The following is a 21,927-nucleotide window of genomic DNA, read 5'->3' on the forward strand; positions in this document are numbered from 1 at the left end:
GGGAGATCATTGTATTCAACTGTGAACTGTGAACTTTATAACTGTGTAATTAGACTTGTCCAGGTAGAGAGACACGGGAAGGTTGCTTGTGTGTGTTCATGCGTGTTTGTGTGTCTGAGAGAGAGAGACGGACCGGAGCTGCAGGCAGAGCCAGTTTCCACAACAGCTGGTTCGCCCACTTTTACAGGCAGAAGATGTTTGCATGAAGCTTAAGGGACAAAATAACAAGATGACAAGATATGAGATTTTCTTACCAAACCAGATATAAGTCAGGGTTCTAGAAGAAAACTTCCTGATATGCATCCTTATCTCCGTCTGTCTTGAAACATACTCAACACTTGAAGAAACGTTGAACTACACTCATACGTCAATCACGGCAATCAGTGGTAGAAAATAACTATAAATACATTTACTGATGTGCTGTATTTAAGTACAACTTTGAAGAACTAGTTATGTATTTTATAGCTATAGTTACTACTTAATTTTCTGATTAATATTTTAAATTAAAACACACGATGAGTGAAAAAAAGCAGTTGGGGCCCCGTGTAACGTTTCAGATGTCTGTAAGAGACGTTTCCCCTCTTTACTTCTGAGATGTTTCACTTGAATAAGTGTTTGGGGCCCAAACAGGTACAATGATTCAGAGTTTCACAAAAAAACAAGTCCAAATATTTTCTACAGATTTGTGACACATAACTTTGCTTTTTTCTGCTCTCCTCTCCCATGAATCATCTCATGACGCCCCAGATTTACCTGGTAACCCTTTGGAGGGGCCCGACCCCGAGGTTGGGATCAATTGGACTAAACTACTAACTGTATGTAAAGTTGTTAAAGCTTGATTCAACTTCCAGCAGTAACATGCTGCTGCATCAGTATTGACAATCTAATGTCAGGTATAATAATATACCTTTAAAGGTCAATTTTTCTGCAGAATCAGTTCATTTACTTTTGATATTTTAATGACATTCTGCTGCACTTTGCAAGTAATGATACTTTTGTTCTTTTACTTAAGTATGATTTGAAATGAAGGGCTGTTGTTTATAGTTTATATATCTTGTTTATAGTTGTTTATAGAGTATTTTTTATACAAGTGAAGGATCTGAATTCCTCTTCGACTCACACACAGATTATTGCAGAGTGCAGCACAGAAATCATGCAGTAGTAAAAGAACCTTATTTCAGGCCATCGCCATAAAGGAGTGGAGAGGTCAAAGTCTCTTTGTTAAGAAATCAGATGTAAAAAAGATTATGAGGCGACAGAGTGACACATACAGAGAAGTAGTGCTCCACTCTTTGTTGAGGAGACATGTTCTCAGTCCATGAAGGGAAAGAGGAAGCAGCTCACCTGTTCTGACTGTAATGATAAACTCTTTACATTAACATGGAGGAACCACGAGGGAGTGGGGAGTCAGTTTCTATATGAACTATCCGTTAATGTGATGCAAAATGGCCCTGAGGTGTATCAAGTTGTGGAAACTTAACTTAACTTTATTAACTGAACTTAATAAAAGAATATTCTATGAAATATGAGTCATGAGTACAACACGTCCAACTCTGTATTTGCATTTTCACAGTGGTTGAGCAGAGAAATGGGAACATTTAGAGTGACTCGTCAAATGTTCATCAAATATATGACAAATGCAGAATAGGGATAAAAACTCATACCCACATTACTGTTCAGGATATGTGAAGCCTTTTAATACTGAAAACAATAGTTTGATATATTAAATACATGTGACAAAGTGCCTAAAATGTTGGTCCTGTGACTTATAGTGACCATGTAATTACAATCTCAGAAGTACAAAAAAAATTCTGTTTCTATCTCCATGTATGAAGGTTTTAGGACTTTGAGAACAAAGTCCACGCTAATGAGGAAAAGGTGCAACAGGTGCTGTACATCCTGCCGTCATGCACTCTCCTTCACACACACACACACACACACACACACACACACACACACACACACACACACACACACACACACACACACACACACACACACACACACAATTGAAATGATTTTTTTTGCCACTAAACTTTTGAATAATTCACCTCCTACTATTAAAACATGTCATCCTATTCAACTGGAATTAAAAAAATGAAAAGTAATCACTTTTCTCGTTTTTGTTTCTTGTCATGTTTTTTTAAAATAATATTTCTGTTTATAAACTCTAATTTGTTGATCTTGTGTTTGTTAATATCCTGCCTGTTTGACAATTAATATTTTATTGTAAAGCACTTTGAACGTTTTTTTTTTTTTGTGCTTTATAAATAAATCTTTATTATCTTTTCCATGAACTCTGCAGTGTACCAACATCCAACAGAAAGTCTCCCACATCAAAACCAGCTTCGCATATAAACATTATTCACGTTTTATTTTAAAAACGAATCCTTCTCATCACATCCAAACACAATTAGCCTATTGATCAAGATAAATCTGAATCGAGTGCAATGAAAGCATCACTGGAAACACTGTGATTCGTTTAAAGGTGTTTTCAGGGTTTGCATTTGGTCTCCAGGTTTTGTAAGCAGTAAGGTGTACGGCTGTAGGCGGGGCCCTCGCAGATAAATCAGTGCCAGAGAAAAAGACGCTCCGGCCGCTGATTGGCTCCCCTCTGCGCTCCAATCACTGAGCTGTAGTGATTCTTCACACACTGACCGGAGCGAGAGACTCAGTTTAATGTCAAACAGGGAAAACACAAACTGGTTCTTCAGTTCGGCGTGGATTTAATCCTTCATTTGGAATACGAAGGAATACGAAAAGACAATCTGGATTGATTCAGTTTCCAAGTCTAAATGGACTCTCTCATGACTGAAAAACGACCGAGAACGATTTTGGACGTGAAAAGGACACATTTCTTCTTCTTTTTTAGGATGGTAATGCTTATTTAAAACGTCACCAGCCTGGAAATTTAAAATGAGGATGACCGCGCTAGTGAGGAAGGTGCAACAGGTGCTGTGCGTCCTGCTGCCGTGCGCTCTCCAACTCTGCAGCGCTCAGACACAAGGAGGTGCGCTCACACACACACACACACACACAGACGCACACACACGCACGCGCGCACGCACGCACGCACACACACACACACACACACACACACACACACACACACACACACACACACACACACACACACACACATCATCATCACTTCAGATTTACATTTATTACCTGGAGACTTATCCTAACCTCCCCATAACCCTAACCCTAACCTTAATATAACCCTAAACTAACCTTAACTTAACAAAGTCTTCACCCTAAAATTAATGATATATGTTAAGGGTACTTTTTGTCTCCATAAGGGAGGCGAGTCCCCACAACATGACTGTATAAACAGATTTATGTGTACCTGGTCCACACACACACACACACACACACACACACACACACACACACACACACACACTGGGCAGAATCACATATCCGCCTTCATTTACCTTGACAAATCCCTCTGAACACCTGGATTAGAGTTAATTACTCCAATAGGAGCTCTGATGTAGGAAAACTCCTGTCTCATAAACCCCAGACACAGAACCTGTTCTGCACACGTAAAACTTGTTTGCTGTGAGTCACCTGCACCTCTCCCACGACTCTGTGTGCTTTACTGTGTTTGTCTCAATTGTCTGACTGTTTCAGGGTTTTGTGACAGAGTGGCCCAACCTTTCACCGCAGCTTCAAAAACCAGTCAGCCGAAAAGATCTTTCCTTTAAAATAGAAAAAACTTACCTCTGATATGTTTAAATTCAGTATAGTCAGTGGTGGAAGACGTATTCAGATTTACTAAGCTGCTTAAGAAGTTATATCAAATTATAAATGTACTCCAATACAAGTAAAAGCCTTGTAAAAACCCTAAAATATGCATATTAGGAGGACTTATTAGGGAGTAGAACGGCTCCTATCAGGATATTGTACAGCTAAATGTTATGATCAAATTGTTATTGATGTGTTACAATGTGAGCTGCATTTTATGGTTGTAGCTGGTTGAGCTACTTTACTGCTTTTTCTATTTCTTTTTACTAGGTGGGAAAATGTATTTAAAATCTTCATCTTTTAATTAACCAGGGCTGAAACTATGTTCATTTTTAATCTGCTGATTATTTTCTCAATTAATCAAATTGTCTAAAATGAGAAAGAAAATAGTGATAAATGTCCGTCACACTCTAAAACTCAAATTCAAAGTCTGAAAGCTCAAAGTCCAAAGCAATATTCAATTTGTTATCTTATAAGACACAGAAAAGCAATAAATTGTCACACCTGAGACGCTGGAACCAGGGAATGTTTCGTATTTTTGATTGAAATCGATAGATTGACTAGCCAATTAATTTTCTGTCGATGGACTAATCGATTAATCATAAAATTCTTTCAGCTCTAAAAGTATCTAGAGGCTAACTACGACACAAATTTGAGTAAAAGGTACTATATTTCACTTTGATATATTGTGGAATAGAAATAGAAAGTAGCATAAAGTAGAAATACTCGGTACAAGTAATTTTACTCTAGTACAGTACTTGAGGAAATACTGAGTTACTCTCCATCGCTGAGTGTTTGAGGCAGAGCGAGGTGTTGTGATTTGAAACTCAGTGAGACGCTGTGAACATTACCTCTGTGTTCTCGTTGCGTCACCTGGCTGTAGGTGAATCAAATGGCGCTCTTTGGATGAGAAAAACAATGAGCATGAGATCATCCATCTGAGGACGCTGATGCTCAGGTGACGATCCTCGGGCATCTGGGCAAAACACTAAAACTACAAAAACAACAAGAACAATAAAAAACACTTATAAAAAAAACCTACAAACCCCTTTATCTAATCAGTAGGACCATTTGATTGTTTAAATTGTATTGATCTAGGAGAGCAAATAATGAGATATATGCTTCTTAACACCATAACAGTTTGGACAATAATAAACTAACTGTACTTTTTGTTTCATAAAAGATACAGAAGTTGTTCAGATTGAAGCACCTGTTTGTTCTGAGTCACTTTTATAGGTTAAGTGCTGCCAAATCAAAAATATTTCAACTAATATTATTTAAAGGAATTTCAGAGACACAGTTATTAAACACACAGTTGTTTAACAGGATATTGTTATGCAGTAAAGAGGCAGTTGTGAGAGAGGTTGCTGTTGTTGTGACGCAGAAAGGTGAATCTTTGCACCGACCTTTGTATCAACATATCAACAGTAATATATCAGGTTAACTGGCCAGTAATAATAAAATTACTGCTGTACTGAGTTGCGAGCAATCAAGGTGTTTTCTGTTTTCCTCTATAACACTTCAAAGATGATTTTATTTTTAAATTTCTGCTGCACTTTTCTGCAAGAAAGCAGGTGCAAGTGAAATATGCACATACACACATCATGTGTGCATATTCATAAAGCACCAGAGGGACAGAAAACATGTCCACATTGTAAGTAAACAACACAGGTGTAGCCAGCTTGGTACTACCTGCATTTCCTGCTGAAGGATGATTTTTATTTAATATATAGTCATCATGACAAAACAGTACAATATAAAACAAACCGTGCATGTCAGTTCTCAGATGATGTTATGTGATATAACAGCTGCCTTTTAAGATTTAATTTCTTATCTTTGAGGAAAACAACAGTAGGTGGAACCCTTTTAAATGTCTTCTGTACTCTTACAGGAAGGACTTATCCAAATAAGTGATGCGTCAAAAAGCAAATATGCTGTCGCTCCTGTTGCCAAAGCATGTCACTTGATGTTGAGCAACTCTCTGCATCTGTTTGCTCACTAACATTTGACAGAGCAATCCTGCGCACTGTAGAGAACAGAGAAATGATTTCACTTCATTTGTACACAACTTTCTGGCTGTGAACCAGTGAACGCACCATGAAGTAGTTCATGTGCTCAGGTGTCTGTCTTTGTGTTTGTGTGCATGTTTGTGCGCGTGCTCACTTGTGAGGTATGCAGTAATCGCTTGCCATCCTGTGCCAAGTTTCTGTTTACCTCAGTCATCATCTTAACTGCTTTATTGAGCTTGTTTATCTCCTCCTCCCTCTATTCTTTTCTTTCTCTGCCTCTCTTCTTTTTTGAGTGTTGAAACCTTGGTAACAGACGAACGAAAATAACAGCTAAACCTGATCCTCGTTCGAATTGCGCTGTGTAATGTTTTCGTCATGTGTTAGGTTACACTTCAGTGCCGAGGACAATGACACCTTTTTGCGGAGAGTCCATATACTGTACATGATAGTTAGTGATGGAGTAAGTAGGAAGGAAGACATACTGCAGTGTTTGTAAAGAGTGACGAGACACACAAAGAGTAACAGAGGCTTGACTTCACATCTTGATGCACTACGACACTTGATTTGTAGTCTTTTAAAATAGGACCATTGTCTATATGCATGTGTGTATATGTGTGTGTGTTGACTCTAAACCCTCCACCCCATTCCTTTTTTTTCACCACCACCCATCTGCCAACACTGAAAGTCGTCCTTTGACAGAGAAAACCCACTCAGCCTGTTGAGATTTTCGGCTTCCACAGCTGCAGCTTGTGCATTGTCTGTATGGCGGGCATACCATTTTCTCACATACTGTACTGTGTGCATACACACTGGTTTGTCCCCCCCCCCCCCCCACCAGTAGAGTGGGTTGTGCTTGTTCTGTATGCATTCTCTACATACTGTGCTGCGTGGAAAGTCCTGAAACGTTTGTGCGCAGGTGTTTCGCCGAGTATTTCCCAACAGGCAATTCAAACGGTGTAGAGTCAACAGTTAAGAGTCATCCACTGATAGCACTGAACTGATCTCAGGGCTTAACTAAGGTGGGGTAGATTAATTGTTTCGGCCTTGAGCAGCTCGTAAACTGATGTCATTTCTATTGAATGGCTTTTAATCAGCAAAACGTTTCTGGTGGCTCACATCTCAAATCTTATATCAACTCACTGTGGTAGCAGGAAACAGATATGTACAGGGTCAAAACTGATCCAGAGGCTGAGATAACCCAACATTTAGTCCCTATATGGGCCAAGCACCATTAACTCTCAATCCAATCCTGCTATCAATTGACTGACTAACTGCTGCAGCTCTAAATCCTACACATCCCTTAATGCAACTCATCAGTCTTTTGCTGTGCTGCATTAATGTCATATTGTAAAGACCATAATAATTATTATTAATATATAATTATAATTATATTGTATATATTTAATTATATACAATTATGATTATGAGCCAAGTGGAAAAAACATTAATGTCAACCTCCTAGTTGTACAGCTACGATCTCCCACTAGAAGTAGAGAACAAACTGATGGCAAAATAGCTGCAGTTGCATGTAAATAAAATCCAATATTAACACTGATACAACCATGCAACTAATTAGAAAAAAATAATTGCTATGTATCTGGTTTCACATGTCAACAAAGTGCTACAAATATGTGATACATTAAAAATAGCTAATTTAGCATAAATGTCTGCAAGGTTAGCAATGCAGTGCCATTTTGGAATATTGCGTAAATGCTCCCAGTTTTTCCTGTTCTTCTTATTCCGTCAACGTTGCATGAATGCAGCATTAAACCCTTTTCTGTCTAGAAAAATCTCAGGTCTTTCCCACTTCATGCCTTCAGTTTGTAACACCGAGTTTCTGTTAAAACCGTGTCATACGCAAGCTCGGACCAGATAACCCTGATGACATGATTAGGGTTGTGTCACGTATCTGAGTAGTACTCCCCAAGAAAACTGATTGTCATGTGTAAAATCAGTGCCGGTTAATGGGTCAGCTGACCCAAATCTAAAAAACCAAACATATTGTCCACTTCCTATTAGTGGTGTGCTGTGGTGTCGCCATGCCGACATTTTTTTTTATGTGCTTAGGTTTTAAGATGTCTCTACTCCAATAAAATGGAGGTGAATTGTGTTTGAGTTGCTCAAGGCATTTAAAAATAACATTTAAAAATAACATTTAAAGAAATCAAGGTGTCTTCCCAGAAACAATGACCTGACCTTGATAATAAACAGACCTTGCTACCCTGAGTGAGACATTATTTTTGGAAAGAAAGCCTCGAGTAGCGTAAACAAAATTCCATTCAGCTCTGCTGCATTGCAGTGACAACAAGACTTTCAGAGCTAGAGATTTCAATATGAAAACAAAACTATCTGCATGGCTAAATGCCAAGCAGAGGGGTGAATTGTGTTTTTTCTGATTCAGATGAACTGATCCTTTATAATGTTTGGTACAAAGCCAGTTCCTGTGAACCTGCTGTTCTCAGAAACATAACAATAAAGTGACTCTTATCAGAACTTTATGGACACATAGGGCATGCGTTTTGCACACACACACACTCTCCCTCTCATACACACACTGTGCTTTGAGTGCTTGGTTAATAATCATTAGCCTTTTTATGCCCTTGTTGATCCTGTTGTTCTACTGGGCTCTGTTTGGACTCTGATGTTAGTAGATGGAATATGTTTGTAAGTGTGTCAAGCATATTTAATGTGTGTGACTGGGGACAAACTGGGAAGACTTTCCACAAGAGTTTGGAATGATATTGTCTGTTAATGTTGGTTGTTAAAGCCTGGATCACAGTTCATCCCAAAGGTGTTGGATGGATGGAGAAGGGGGTTAAGATCAGGGGTCTGTGCAGGTCAGGGAAGTTCTTCCACACCAAACCATTTTTATGGACCTTGCTTTATGTTGTCATGTTGCCACAGAGTTGGAAGATCATTATTGTCTAAAATATCCTTGTATGCTGTAGCATCAAGATTTCCCTTCACTGATGATTTCCCTCTGTGAAAAACAGCACCTAACAAAAGTACATGGACAGGGGACTTTTGGTCATATTGTACATATGTGCCAACTTGCACAGTACATAAGTTTGTGTGTTTGTTTGAAGTATTGATTTCTAGATGACTTTGAGATTCATTGTCATGCCCAAATTCTCTCTTCCTTCCATTTTCTCTCTGTTGCTTCTGTCCTTTCTGGCATTTGAATAGCAAAGCAGCCCTCAAGTGACGCTGAATGGCTGAACTCCCACAGACCATAAACAAGGCCTTGTATATTTGTTTCAGAAAAAGGACATGGCCTGTCTACAATCCTCAGCTTGTTTCACACTGTTACAGTACATCCATTGATATTTAACACAGAGGCTTGTAGTAAGAGGCATAAAACAGTCTTCATAAAAGATTGTGCTGTTTAATGATTTAATAAAAAAATCCATACTTTTACTTGTATTGTACCACTGTGTGGACATAAGTGAATTTAACTTTTGCCAAACTCTACTGCTTTCTTTCCACTGTGTAAAGATGATAATTCACATAATACATAAAGCTGTAAAATGTTGTAAAATTATTATAACAAATCCCATGAAAACCAACAATATGTTAGTTCATCTCTGCTGTCTGTAATGTTCAGCCGCAACACCACTAGTTCCAACTTAAACATAAATCTTTTAACATGGGTCACAAATATCTAGCTTCATTTTTAAAATTACTAAATTTTCTAAAACAGCTGGTCACTGTAGTTTTTAGCAAATGTAACTCAAACAGGAGTAAAAAGTATATTTGTTGGGGACTATTTTCAGCTGCGAATTAATACACAATTTGTGCTCTATTGAGTATTTATGGCAGTAAGACAGTGTACATGGAATTGATTCAACATAAACTACAGTGCCCACATTCATCGTAATAAAAAAACATGTCCTTCAGTGCAACGATGTGGCTCATTGATGTGTTTTAACAGTTTTTGGACGACACTGGAGGTGTATGGCACAGAGGAATAAGATCAAATACAGCTGACAAGAAGAAAATAATAGTATCACCAGACTTATCTTTTAAATTTGTGTTTCTAATCTAACATACTGACAGTAAAGACATTAACAGGAACTTGCTCTTTCTTTACTTTTCCAGTGGCTGTTTGTTCCGGCACCCAGAATGGTCTGAGCGTGACGGGAAATTCAGAGGTCCAGTACAACCTGATGAAGGAGAGGTACACCGGCTGTGAGATCATAATGGGCAACCTTGAGATCACCATGATGGAGCACACCAGAGACTTCTCCTTCCTGCAGGTGAGTCGTTAAACACACAGAGGCATAACAGAGACAACATATTATTCCTTTCACGGAACTACAATATACAGTATGTGTCACTGCATGAAGCCTTTAGAAGAACTGGGAACCAGTCTAGACAAGGAGATGGATCAACTTATTTCAGTCTGCGACGTCAGAAACAGGCTTCACTGAAAACCAAAGCAGATTCGCTGATGTCAGTGTCTCAAATGCACAATGAACTCATTTATATCCCCCTATAAGATCCTTTATAAGTTAATCACTGCACTACAATCAGGGCGACTAAAAGCACAAGCAAAACACACCTGTGCTGTCAGATTGGGACTCTGATAATAAATAAAATGACTAACAAAAGCAAAATAAAGTCTAAAAATATCTCCTCTTAATTTGTGTCTTTTTAACCCCTGCAGTCTATCAGGGAGGTGACAGGCTACATCCTGTTCGCCGTCAATGAGTTCAGCCGCCTGCCTTTGGATCACCTGCGCGTCATCAGAGGCACCACATTATATGAAGATCGATACGCCTTGGCTGTGATGATCAACTATCAGAAGGACGGCCAGCATGGCCTGCAGGAGCTGGGACTGACGCACCTCACAGGTACGCAGGCTGTCACATTAGTCAGCTTGAATGAGTGTGTTTAAGTGTGGGAGGCCGGGATGCATGAAGTAGATAAGCGTCAGGTTGGTGGTGACACTCAGCTCAGCTCCCACACCCACACGGTGCAGCCACACCTTCAGAGTACCGGTCGTTCAGAGAGCAGCGGTGTGTGTAGTCGCAGTGATATGAAGTCCCAGGAATGTCTCGTGCTCAACCGCTCAACTGCCAGTGTAACATGAGCCCCGGCACATTATACTGAGTTTGTATATGCGGTAGTAAACAGCGAATACCAGAGTTTGATAGGATGAGTCATGGGCATGTTCTGGCTTGCTTTGTTAATTGTCCTTCCCTATTTAAATGCATGTGTGCCCACAGAGATACTGGAAGGAGGAGTCAAGATCATCCAGAATAAGTACCTGAGCTACGCCCCGCAGGTGAACTGGCTGGACATAGTGAAGGATGTAACAGCACATATTATGATAGAGACCAATGGGCCTGAAAGTGAGTGAAAATGGATGATAATTACACATATGAGCATCAATTATCTCCTATCTCTGCTTTAAAATGTGAAAATGTATCCACTGATGATAAAATTACATCTCAGAGCCCTGTAACGAAGCATGTGGAGACGTGCCATGTTGGGGTCCTGGGAATGACACGTGTCAGATCTGTAAGTGACATCGACATCTCTTTATTTACCATGTGTCACCTCAATCCTGTAATGGATTCAAGAATAGTTTCACAATTTTTCAAGTCTGTCTTAAAACAACAGTCAGGAGCCCAAATGAACATTGAAATAGATTTTTCTTGCTGTAATCATTCGTCCTGTCCACACTGGCCATTAGAAGATCCCTTCATAATGCACTTACAATGTAAGTGATGAGGGCCAAAATCCACAGTCTGCCTTCTGTGCAAAAATGTATTTAAAAGTTTATCTGAAGCTAATATGAAGCTTCAGCCGTCTAAATTAGCCAAATTGTGTGGGTATCTTTTAGAGTTTCAGTCTTTTTAGTGCCAAACTTTTTGTTACTATACTTCCAACAGGGAAAACACTGTCTGAGGAAAAAAAAGAGGGAATTTTATACTAAAAAGACTGTAACTGTTGAAGATATCTACTTTATTTGACTAACTCAGACCTCATATAAGCTACAGATAAACTTTTGAAATACATTTTTGCACAAAACGAGGACTATGAAGTTTGTCCTCTGTCACTTACACTGAAAGCACATTATGAAGTGATCTTCTAATGGTATGAACACAAGAAGCAAAACATTGGTCAGTGTTCATTTGGGCACCTGACTATTGTTCTGAAACAGACTTGAAAAAACATGAACCTATGCTTTAACAAATTAACATGCTACTCAACTCTCTTTCAGTGACAAAGAGTGTGTGCGCCCCTCAGTGTAACCGCCGATGCTTTGGTAGAAACCCGAGTGAGTGTTGTCACAGCGAGTGTGCTGGAGGCTGCACTGGACCTCTGGACACAGACTGCTTTGTGAGTCTCTGGCCCTTTTTTTAAATGAACAGAAATTCTGACATGTCACAGTAGGAAAAGCAGGTGTAAATAAAAAAATTAACAATGGCTGGATTCCATTTAGCTGCTTCAGTTTCAGGATCACTGTCACACTGTCACAGCTTACTGGGAGACTTGAATATAACAAGGCCATCGTTAATGTTATTAGTAACACCTGTGTTTTTCTTTCACCTGCTGTGAAAGAAAAACACAAACACACAAAACAAATCTATTAGCTCTGTCACTGATCGTGCTGTATATCATGTTTTACAGGCTTGCAGGAACTTCAACGACTCGGGCTCTTGCGTGCCTCAGTGTCCCCAGACCCTGATCTACAACAAGCACACATTCAAACTGGAGCGCAACCCCAATGCAAAGTACCAGTATGGCTCTATCTGTGTGGCCCAGTGTCCCCGTAAGTCCACATATACAGGCTGCCTTACTCACAAATAATTCTCACAGAGTTACAGTTGATATGGAGTCGTTGTTATCTCTGTCTTATCAATGCAGTTATTATGTTTTACAGTCTGCTGGTCATTAAAAGTTTCTCCAAAAGCTCCTGCTGCACTTTGTCTGTCTTAATCTGATTATGTTACTCATGGTTTAATGCTGTTTGAGTCCCTTATTCGTGCAATTTTCTGTTTTTTTTATAGAAAATTTTGTGGTGGACGGCAGCTCGTGTGTGAGCAACTGTCCTTCTGATAATATGGAGGTGGAGAAAAACGGAGTGAAAATATGCAAACCCTGTAGTGGCCTCTGTCCAAAAGGTACTCAAAAAAACCCATCAAAAACTGTCTCACTATTCATTCATGGCAGTTGTTTAATGTAACTGAGAGACAAGCTAAACTAACCCTCTCCTGCTCTGGTCAGCAGCTGAGGAAGAAGTATCCCTTACTTAAGAAATATGCACATAAAAAGACTGTTTCAAGTAAAAGTTCAGCATTCAAAATTGAAAAACTATTGTCAGAAAATGTATCAAAAGTATTTATTGTGCAAAATGCCATTTATATCATTGTATGTATTATATGATTTAATTTAATTCATCTAAGCAGCATAATGTGTAGCTAGTTGAGTTGATTCATTGGAATACTGTTAGGTAGTTTAATCTAGTAAAAAACAAAAGTCAGATTTTATTTGTTGATTGTTTTATATATAAAACTGTACTCTGCAAAGTAACTATAGCTGTGAAATAAATCTTCTGGAGTAAAAAATGCAATATTTCCCTGCAATGTTGAGTATTAAGTTCAACTGCTGCTCATTTCTAACTGATGTTTAATTACTTTCACCTTCATTTAACTTCTTCTAACCACCTCTTCCTCTTCATGTTCCTTTCAGTTTGCGTTGGCACAGGAACTCAAAATCGACAGACTGTCGATGCTTCAAACATCAACAGTTTTATAAACTGCACTAAGATCCAGGGCAGTCTTCACTTCCTGGTGACTGGGATTAAAGGGTAACGAGACTCTTTGTTATAACAGTCGTCATGAGTTTTTATAATCACCATTAGGTTAATAAACATTTCCTTGTGTGCTTTTTGCAACAGACCTTTATTTTTTATCTCCTTTTTTCTGTTTAAAGTGACGAATACAACCAGGTACCAGCCCTCGATCCGGAGAAACTAAAAATCTTCAACACTGTGCGAGAGATTACAGGTGTGTTTGTATGTGGGAGCTGATTTTTAAACTCAAAGTCATTTTTTTAGGACGCCTCACAGTGTTTGCAGTCTGGTTAAAGCCGCTGAAACACAATGTCTCCCTTTTCAGACATCCTCAGTATCCAGTCGTGGCCTGAAAACATGTCTGACCTGTCAGTCTTCTCCAACCTCCAAACAATTCAAGGCAGAACACTTTACAGGTGAGCAGTTGTTGTTTTCTCTTTGTTCTGACATTGTTTTTGTTTCTCTCTGACAAAGGTCACGATGTTATCATGTTACTGCATATTAGCCTCCACTGGCATAAATCTGATTTGTGTCTTGTATCTTTGTATCCCCTTCACATCCTTTTTACCACATTTAGAGGAGTGAGCTCTAGAAGGTACAGTAAATATTTTACATGCCCGTCGCTCTTTCATCTTGTATGATTTTTTTTTTCCACAACATATCTTTCTTGGTTACTATTACGGGTAAATGGTATTTCTCCTGCAGGGCTGATTCGATGCTGGAAAGGTGTAATTGAGTTGGTGGTGGGTTCAACCCTTTAATGAGTTCACATGTTTTTCTTGCATGCTCTTTCTGATGAAAATGAACACAAAATTTGGCTGCAAAATCAGGGTCTCTCGCCAAATTTTAAACACAATGACAATACTGGCAACTATTCATTTGTAACACAGCATTTATTAGTTCATTATCTCCAATTTCAGGGGTTACGCCCTGATGGTGATGAAGATCCCTTCTTTGACCTCACTGGGGTTACGCTCTTTGCGAAAGATAAACGACGGCAGTGTCTACATCACAGGAAACAAAAAGTTGTGCTATCACGACACTGTCAACTGGACGCGCATATTTACCAGCAGCTCCCGTCCTCAGCGCCAGAAACGCCAGAAGCACATTGACGTCAAAGAGAACCGACCGAGAAATGAGTGTGGTGAGTGAGGTCGGATCAGTTTGAACCAGCTCCCTTGTCTGTGTCACAGTGTAGATGATGGCTCAGTCTTTTTTGTTCTATTGTGTGTGTGTGTGTAGTCGCTGAGGGTCATGTGTGTGACCCCCTGTGCTCCACTGATGGCTGCTGGGGTCCAGGGCCAAACCAGTGTCTGTCGTGCAAGAAATACAGCAGAGGAGGAACTTGCGTGCCAAACTGCATGTTCTTAACCGGGTCAGTGTTCACAAAATAAATAACAATATGAGTAATAATATCCAACTTGTTTGCATTATGTGAGTAATGTTTGCTGTGGTGTAGCTGCCCCAAGTATTCAATGTTATCTACAATCTGTTGAGAGATTTTGAAAGTGAATGACTTTTTGCCCCCATTGCAGGGAGAGGCGGGAGTTTGCCACTCAGTCAGGCGAGTGTATGCCCTGCCACCCTGAGTGTAAGGTCCAGGAGGGGAAGGAGATGTGCACAGGCCCGGTATGTTTTCTCTTTTCAGTTATCACAATAATATGTACACAACAAATCAGTTCCTCAAGTTCAAGTATTGCGTCGTAATTACTGTGGGTGTGCTGCTGCCACCTAGTGGCCCACTCCATACTACCGCTGACTTTGTCTCTCCTTCTCTCCAGGGAGCAGATCAGTGTATAGCATGCGCCAGTCTGCAGGACGGTCCGCACTGCGTCTCCATGTGTCCTGAGGGCGTGATGGGAGGGGAGGAGGTCATCTTTAAATACCCCAACAAGCAAGGCCGCTGTGAACCGTGCCACCTTAACTGTACCCAAGGGTGAGGAATGAGTAGAGATCTGTGTGTATGCACACATATGCATGTTTTTTTCTGTTCTTAATTCATCCCTTTTCTGTTTAGGTGCTTCGGCCCAGGAATTGGGGACTGTGTGGGGACTCCCCGAAACATGTCTGGGTAAGTTTCTCTTCTTATTCTTAATAACTTTGACATTTGGCTTCTCTGTCAAGTGCCAGTAACATGACATCTCTCTTTCCTTTTCATCTGTGTCACTAGACAAGCAACCACGGGCATCGTTCTGGGAGTGATTGCCCTTCTATTTGTTGGTTTCTCTGTGTTCATGCTGACTATTCTCTACCGCCGAGGTCTCGCCATCCGGCGCAAGCGAGCAATGAGAAGATATATGGAGAGTGGAGAGGTGAGTCTGAGTCTATAGTTTAGCTGTCACAATGTTGTTATTCTTCAGTTGGGTTTGTTCTAACATACTCCATGTGCCCACAGAGTTTTGAGCCACTGGATCCTGGAGAGAAGGGCCCCAAAGTCCATGCTCGGCTCCTGAAACCCACAGAGCTGCGTAAGATTAAGCTGCTGGGTAACGGAGTGTTTGGATCAGTCCATAAGGTAGAGCTGATTGACAGTTGCCTTTACAATCCTCTTTTTGCACATTTGTTGCTTATTTAAAAGTAATGTCTCTCTATGTCTCTCTGCTTTCTGTATTTCACAGGGCGTTTGGATTCCTGAAGGTGATACAGTGAAGCTTCCTGTTGCCATAAAGACTATTAATGATCGCACTGGCCGGCAGACCTTCCACGAACTAACAGATGTGAGAAAACATGACTCAAAGAAAAATATATATTTTCTGTGTCAAATACTCAAAGGATTGACAGGTGGCTCTGAGAGGTTTGTAGCTTTCTTCTTTGTGGAGTCACCTTGGATTCATAGCAGGTGCAATGGATTCCTCCGGCAAACCAGAGTCATGCGTGTCAAAATGTGCACTGAACCCCTTTGAACGATTCCTGCAGCATAAAACTCTTCAGTTTACTCAGTGTGTTTCAAACACTCTGCACAACATAGTTACATCCACTACTTTCCTGTGATGTTATTGCCTGCGAACAATCTACTGGAAGTAGCATATTTGATAATTTATTGACAAAGTAAAGATTGTTTGGAACATACTGAACATAAAGATTAACAGTGGAGTTGTGAATCCATTGTCCCTGCTGTGAATTTAGCTGCTGTCACACACAAAGAAGCAAACCATAAACTCTTCAGACCTACAAGCAATGAGTGTTTAATATTCCAAATATATTTCCGATGACATTTTCTTTTATTACTCACTGAGCATTGACTTTTTAAAATCCCTAATGGCTTTATCTTACTGCAGCACATGATGACGATGGGAAGCTTGGACCACATTAATGTTGTCAGGATCCTGGGTATCTGTCCCGGTGCCAGCCTGCAACTTGTCACCCAGCTCAGCAGCCAGGGCTCCCTGCTGGAGCACGTTAGGAACAACAAGAACAAGCTCAGTCCGCAGCGGCTGCTCAACTGGTGTGTTCAAATCGCAAAGGTAAAATACAAACAGGTTCAGCAATTTTTTTGTGTCTGTAATAATCTTTGTGTTTTTACATATATGCACATTGTTTTGTGTATTCCACTGACAGCTCAAGCCCTTAAATGCATTTTTGTTCTTTCCTGTCAGGGTATGTATTACCTGGAGGAGAACAGGATGGTCCACAGGAACCTGGCCGCCAGAAATGTGCTCCTGAAGAATAATTATACCGTCCATATCTCAGACTATGGCATCGCAGACCTGCTTTACCCTGATGACAAGAAGTACTTTTACAACGAGGTCAAGGTGCGTATAGTCTGGAAAACAAGATATGGTAGACAATGGACATTCAGTAACATGATCAAAGTTCATTGGCAAAGGACTTCACTTTTATTTGCACAGTGTGAGAAAAGGCCCTCATCCTGCCTTTTTCATTTAAGTATTTAAAATAAATACTGGTCTTTTTTTCACTTTTCTCTCTACCTTTTTAGACACCAATCAAGTGGATGGCCTTGGAGAGTATTTTGTTTCGGAGATACACACACCAGAGCGATGTCTGGAGTTACGGTGAGATTTAAACCACCTTACAATTACAAATTTTGTTAATATTGAGTGTTGATGGAAACAGTAGTAAAGTTGTGGATGTTTGAGCTACTGTGCCATTGGTGCTGTTTCATGCCCACTAAATCCTTCGTATTCATTTAGGTGTGACAATATGGGAGATGATGTCTTGTGGGGCAGAGCCGTACGCAGCGATGCGTCCACAGGAGGTTCCTGATCTGCTGGAAAAGGGGGAGCGTCTGTCCCAGCCTCAAATTTGCACCATTGATGTTTATATGGTTATGGTCAAGTGTAAGTATCTTCTTCTTGTTCTGACCTACAAAACAGCAGCAGTAATACACATGTAGCCCCGGAACAACATAGAAATGAGTAGCAAACTGTAACACACACTTGTCTTTATTTCCAGGTTGGATGATTGATGAGAATGTCCGTCCAACATTCAAAGAGCTCGCCAATGAATTCACCAGAATGGCTAGAGATCCGCCTCGCTACCTGGTGATAAAAGTAAGACATGTACTGTCTGTATCAGTAGCCACTCAATATGTATAGTATTTTGGAACTTCAGTAAAAGCTCAGAGGCAACTTATTCATTCTTTATCCACCAGGAGGACTGCAGCCAACAAGACGCTCCAGATGAGGTTGCCCAGCGGAGTGCAGACCTTGATGACCTGGATGATATGGATGATCTAGACTTCGAACTCGGGGAGAAGGGGGAGGAAGCTGTGGTGGATGGCATGGTTCCAGCCCCCCACTACCTGTCTCAGTCCAGGAGCCTCAGTCGCCTCTCCAGGATGGACACTCACAGAGTAGGGGACACCACTTACTGTCAGTTTTATGGAGAGTTTAGGTCTTGTGAGGCCTTTTCTGTCACATCCTGTATCTAAAATTCACTTCTGTCTTTACTTGTTAAGGTGGTTCTGACTGTGCCTAGCGGGGCTGGATACCTGCCTATGACACCAGGTTTTGACAACCCAGGACAGGTAGCTAAAATGAGTATTTACTATAAATTTAAAGATATCATCAACATTATCCTCTTTATCCTACTGTGGTCATTTTCTAACGCAGTGGTGTTCATATTGTCTCAGGCTATGTGGCAGTCGCGCTCTCGACTTAACTCTGCCCGCACTGTGTCTGAGAGCTCGGAGGGATGCGGCACAGCACTGGAACTGGAGATGAGTGAGGACTTCTCTCTGGCAGGGAGCCTGAAACGAAGACGTCATCGTGAGGACAGTGCCTACATATCGCAGAGAGACAGCATGTCTGGCGGGCCACCAGAAACGCCGTCCCCAGAGATAGAGGAGGAAGACCAAAATGGTTATGTGCTCCCTGGTGACAGTCCAGAGAAAGGTGATACCATCATTCATATTTGTTGCGTATTGAAATGATATATTCCTGGCTTGTACAGTCATTCTTGGACAATAGGTAATATCCCTGGAAGTCTGGCTTAGTTCTGCTGTGTCACAACCACCAATTAGAATGATACAAAACTGGCAGTTTTACACATTTTTTTCTAGAAATTACCTGAAACATCATTGTGAGACGACTACAAGAACTGAGCATGAAATCATATACCATCTTTACTTGTGTACCCTGTTTAGAGCTGCAACAATTAGTCAATTAACCAATTTGTCAACAAAGAGAAAATTGGGATAATTTTTCAACATGTAGAAAAAGCTAATTATCACCTATATAATAAAAAAGCTAAATTAAAAGCTAAAAAACTACATGTGCTAACTAAGGTGTTACAAAAAAAGAGAAGAAGCTAGTATATGCACATACATCCCATTATATCAGGTGTCAAAAGTCAAAAAAGTGTGTGTCCATCCTAGAAGAGTGTCTATCCTAGTATCCTGGCGTGTGCTGGAATGCTTTTTTGACTTTCTGTAATTTGCCCTGCATCAGCTGGCACCCACGAAAGAGGCACTGCTGTACACAGGGTATCTTCATCTTTTTGATTATCTCAGGTGTATTGGCAAAAAGTAACAGGGAAAAAAATCCCGGAACACTGAAAAAGTATTATTGTTATTATTATTATTGAGTATAGCTACAATGTTTTGAGATTACATCTTCATCAGCCATTAAAAAAGGAGAAGAAAAAAAACTGATTTCTACCTCACTTTTTTCAATTTCAGAAACCCTACTTTCCTCATCTCGAGCCACTACCGGCAGGATGGGCAAGTCTCATTCATCAGGCCTCTTGGGTGATGAAGAATATGAGTACATGAACAAGCAGACGTGTGTATCACCTGTCTCATCAAGGCACAACCACCATCTCAAAGATAACGCCCACTGGCTGAAGACGAACAAGAAACACACCTCCTCCGTGTCGTCACAAGCGACGGCATGCTCAGGGGACATCACACTGTCTTTGGAGGGCAGGGGAGGTCAGATGAGGAATAATCAGAGCTCGGATTCAGAGCAGCGGGAATCTCAAGAAGTCGAATATGAATACATGGATATTAGGGTTAGTGATAAAGAGGAAAGCCCTCCTGCACATGACCCTCTTCCTCCTCCTCCTCCTCTTCCTCAAACACAAGCGAGGTTGGGAGGGGAGGTGGAAGATGAGGAAGAAGAGGACGAGTATGTGGAGGACAGTAACTATCATTACACGAACAGACAGCCAAAGCTGCGACAAGCTCTTCAAGATCAGAAGGAGCTGAAGATACAGGGGAAGGACGAGGGCGAGGTGTATGAGTACGAGGACATGGACTGCTTTGCTGCTGTGCTGCCTGGAGATGCAGTCGTGTACCAGAACATGCAAAGGCAAGGGGAGGGAGCAGCGGGAGGCACAGACGCACATGCGTTTGAACGCTATGTAAAAGTGCGAGCCGGAGTTGGGGTCGGGGAACCTGCAGCTGGAGACAGATCCTTTGACAATCCAGACTACTGGCACAGCAGGATGTTCCTGAAACCCAATGCGGTGCCCACATGAAGAACACTTTTTAAATCTCATGAACTTCCCTCTGACTTGTATTCATGAAGGACCTGAAACAGAAAATGCAATCAAGAGACATGTTAAAAATGTAGCCTATGACACACGTTAAGCTTTTGTCTGTTATGGGCTGATGTTATGATTTGGGGCATTGCCAGAATGAATAGCACTGAATGTTGAAAACACTAACAGAAACGAACAGATTACAAGCTATATTATTCTGTTTACATTTTGAAAAGAACAAACCATGTTTTTGAGAACAAATTTGTTTGTTTTGAGTTTGTACATTTATGTTTGAGACCTCTTTTCATGATGATATGTGAAATATGTAAATTTTCTACTCAAATAATAAAAAATATTTTGAATATCTATTCTGAAGCAGCAACTTTTTTATTTTAAAGGATTTGCCAAGTCTGTCTTAAAACAGTCAGGTGTATGAACACTGAAAGAAGTTTATATTATACTATTAATAGATCCCCTTCAAATGTGCTTTCAGTGTAATTGATGGGAGACAAATTCCACAGTGTGTCCATACAGTCATTTTGTGCAAAAATGCATTTAAATGTTAATCTGAAGCTTATATGAAGCCTCAGTCATATCAAGTGCATCAAATTCCCTGTTGAGCTGCGGTGGAAGTATAGTAACAAAAAGAGGAACTTTGGCACTAAATAGACTGTAACGTTGAAAGATATCTACTTGATTTGATTCATTTGGATGACTGAAGTTTCATATTAGCTTCAGATAAACTTAAATACATTTTTGCACAGAAGGAGGACTGTGGATTTTGGTCCCCATCACTTCCATTGTAAGTCCATTATGAAGGGACCTTCTAATGGCCAGTATGAACAGGAGGAATGATTACAGCAAGAAAAACCTGTTTCAATGTTCATTTGGGCTCCTGACTGTTGTTTTAAGACAGACTTGAAAAAATGTGAACCTGTCCTCTAAAGGCCATGCAACCATACACACCTGTGGACTTGTCATGCTGGATTTAAGCTCCTTTGAGGACTGTATTAAATTGAATAAACCTCCCAAGTAAACCTCCCAATCTTATTGGTGCATGAGGTTTGATGGCCTCACATAATTATAGCTACGCCCAACTTCGACCTGAGCAGAAGATTCGCCGTAATAAGTGAAAACACCTGTGCGGGCGCGCAGGTCTTAACTTGTGAGTGAAATGTTAGTGTGTGCAGTGGGTGAAATGAAGACTATTTAGGTCTATTAATGAGCTTGAGAATTCATTCTTGACCTCGGAAACTGCTTTTAACTTAATTTTTAACACTTTTACCACTTACTGTACCAGCTTTCATCCACATCTCACAGTGGATTTCACTTGTTTATTTACTTGACAGTGACAATGCTCATTAATTAACAGGAAAAGAGCCAGAGTTAGCCTAAAATACTCATTTTCATCTGTTGTCCAGA

The 21,927-nt window shown here is 40.4% G+C and overlaps 1 protein-coding gene across 1 annotated transcript; it reads left to right on the top strand.

Annotated features, from left to right (window-relative positions):
• Positions 1-2,922: 2,922 nt before the first annotated feature.
• On the top strand, positions 2,923-20,804 carry erbb3a (erb-b2 receptor tyrosine kinase 3a). Its single transcript, XM_042407572.1, has 29 exons — positions 2,923-3,010; positions 9,858-10,015; positions 10,426-10,612; positions 10,988-11,113; positions 11,217-11,282; positions 11,989-12,107; positions 12,399-12,540; positions 12,779-12,892; positions 13,461-13,578; positions 13,704-13,777; positions 13,889-13,979; positions 14,141-14,158; positions 14,484-14,707; positions 14,806-14,938; positions 15,099-15,192; positions 15,345-15,499; positions 15,581-15,634; positions 15,734-15,875; positions 15,959-16,078; positions 16,182-16,280; positions 16,842-17,027; positions 17,160-17,315; positions 17,501-17,576; positions 17,715-17,861; positions 17,977-18,074; positions 18,176-18,376; positions 18,482-18,550; positions 18,656-18,917; positions 19,703-20,804. Exons 1-29 carry the CDS (start codon positions 2,923-2,925, stop codon positions 20,500-20,502), a joined length of 4,317 nt encoding a protein of 1,438 aa, XP_042263506.1. The 3' UTR covers positions 20,503-20,804.
• The last annotated feature ends 1,123 nt before the right edge of the window (positions 20,805-21,927 follow it).

Source organism: Thunnus maccoyii, chromosome 3 (assembly GCF_910596095.1).
Source record: "Thunnus maccoyii chromosome 3, fThuMac1.1, whole genome shotgun sequence".
In the NCBI taxonomy this organism is placed as follows: domain Eukaryota; kingdom Metazoa; phylum Chordata; class Actinopteri; order Scombriformes; family Scombridae; genus Thunnus; species Thunnus maccoyii.

What these genes read in the sequence shown, in the direction of transcription:
- erbb3a (XM_042407572.1), top strand. Translation starts at nt 2,923, where the DNA reads ATGACCGCGCTAGTGAGGAAGGTGCAACAGGTGCTGTGCGTCCTGCTG. An exon ending in ACTCCCCGAAACATGTCTGG is followed by an intron (nt 15,635 to 15,733) that starts GTAAGTTTCTCT and finishes CTGTGTCACTAG; the next exon opens with ACAAGCAACCACGGGCATCG. An exon ending in ACTTTTACAACGAGGTCAAG is followed by an intron (nt 17,316 to 17,500) that starts GTGCGTATAGTC and finishes CTACCTTTTTAG; the next exon opens with ACACCAATCAAGTGGATGGC.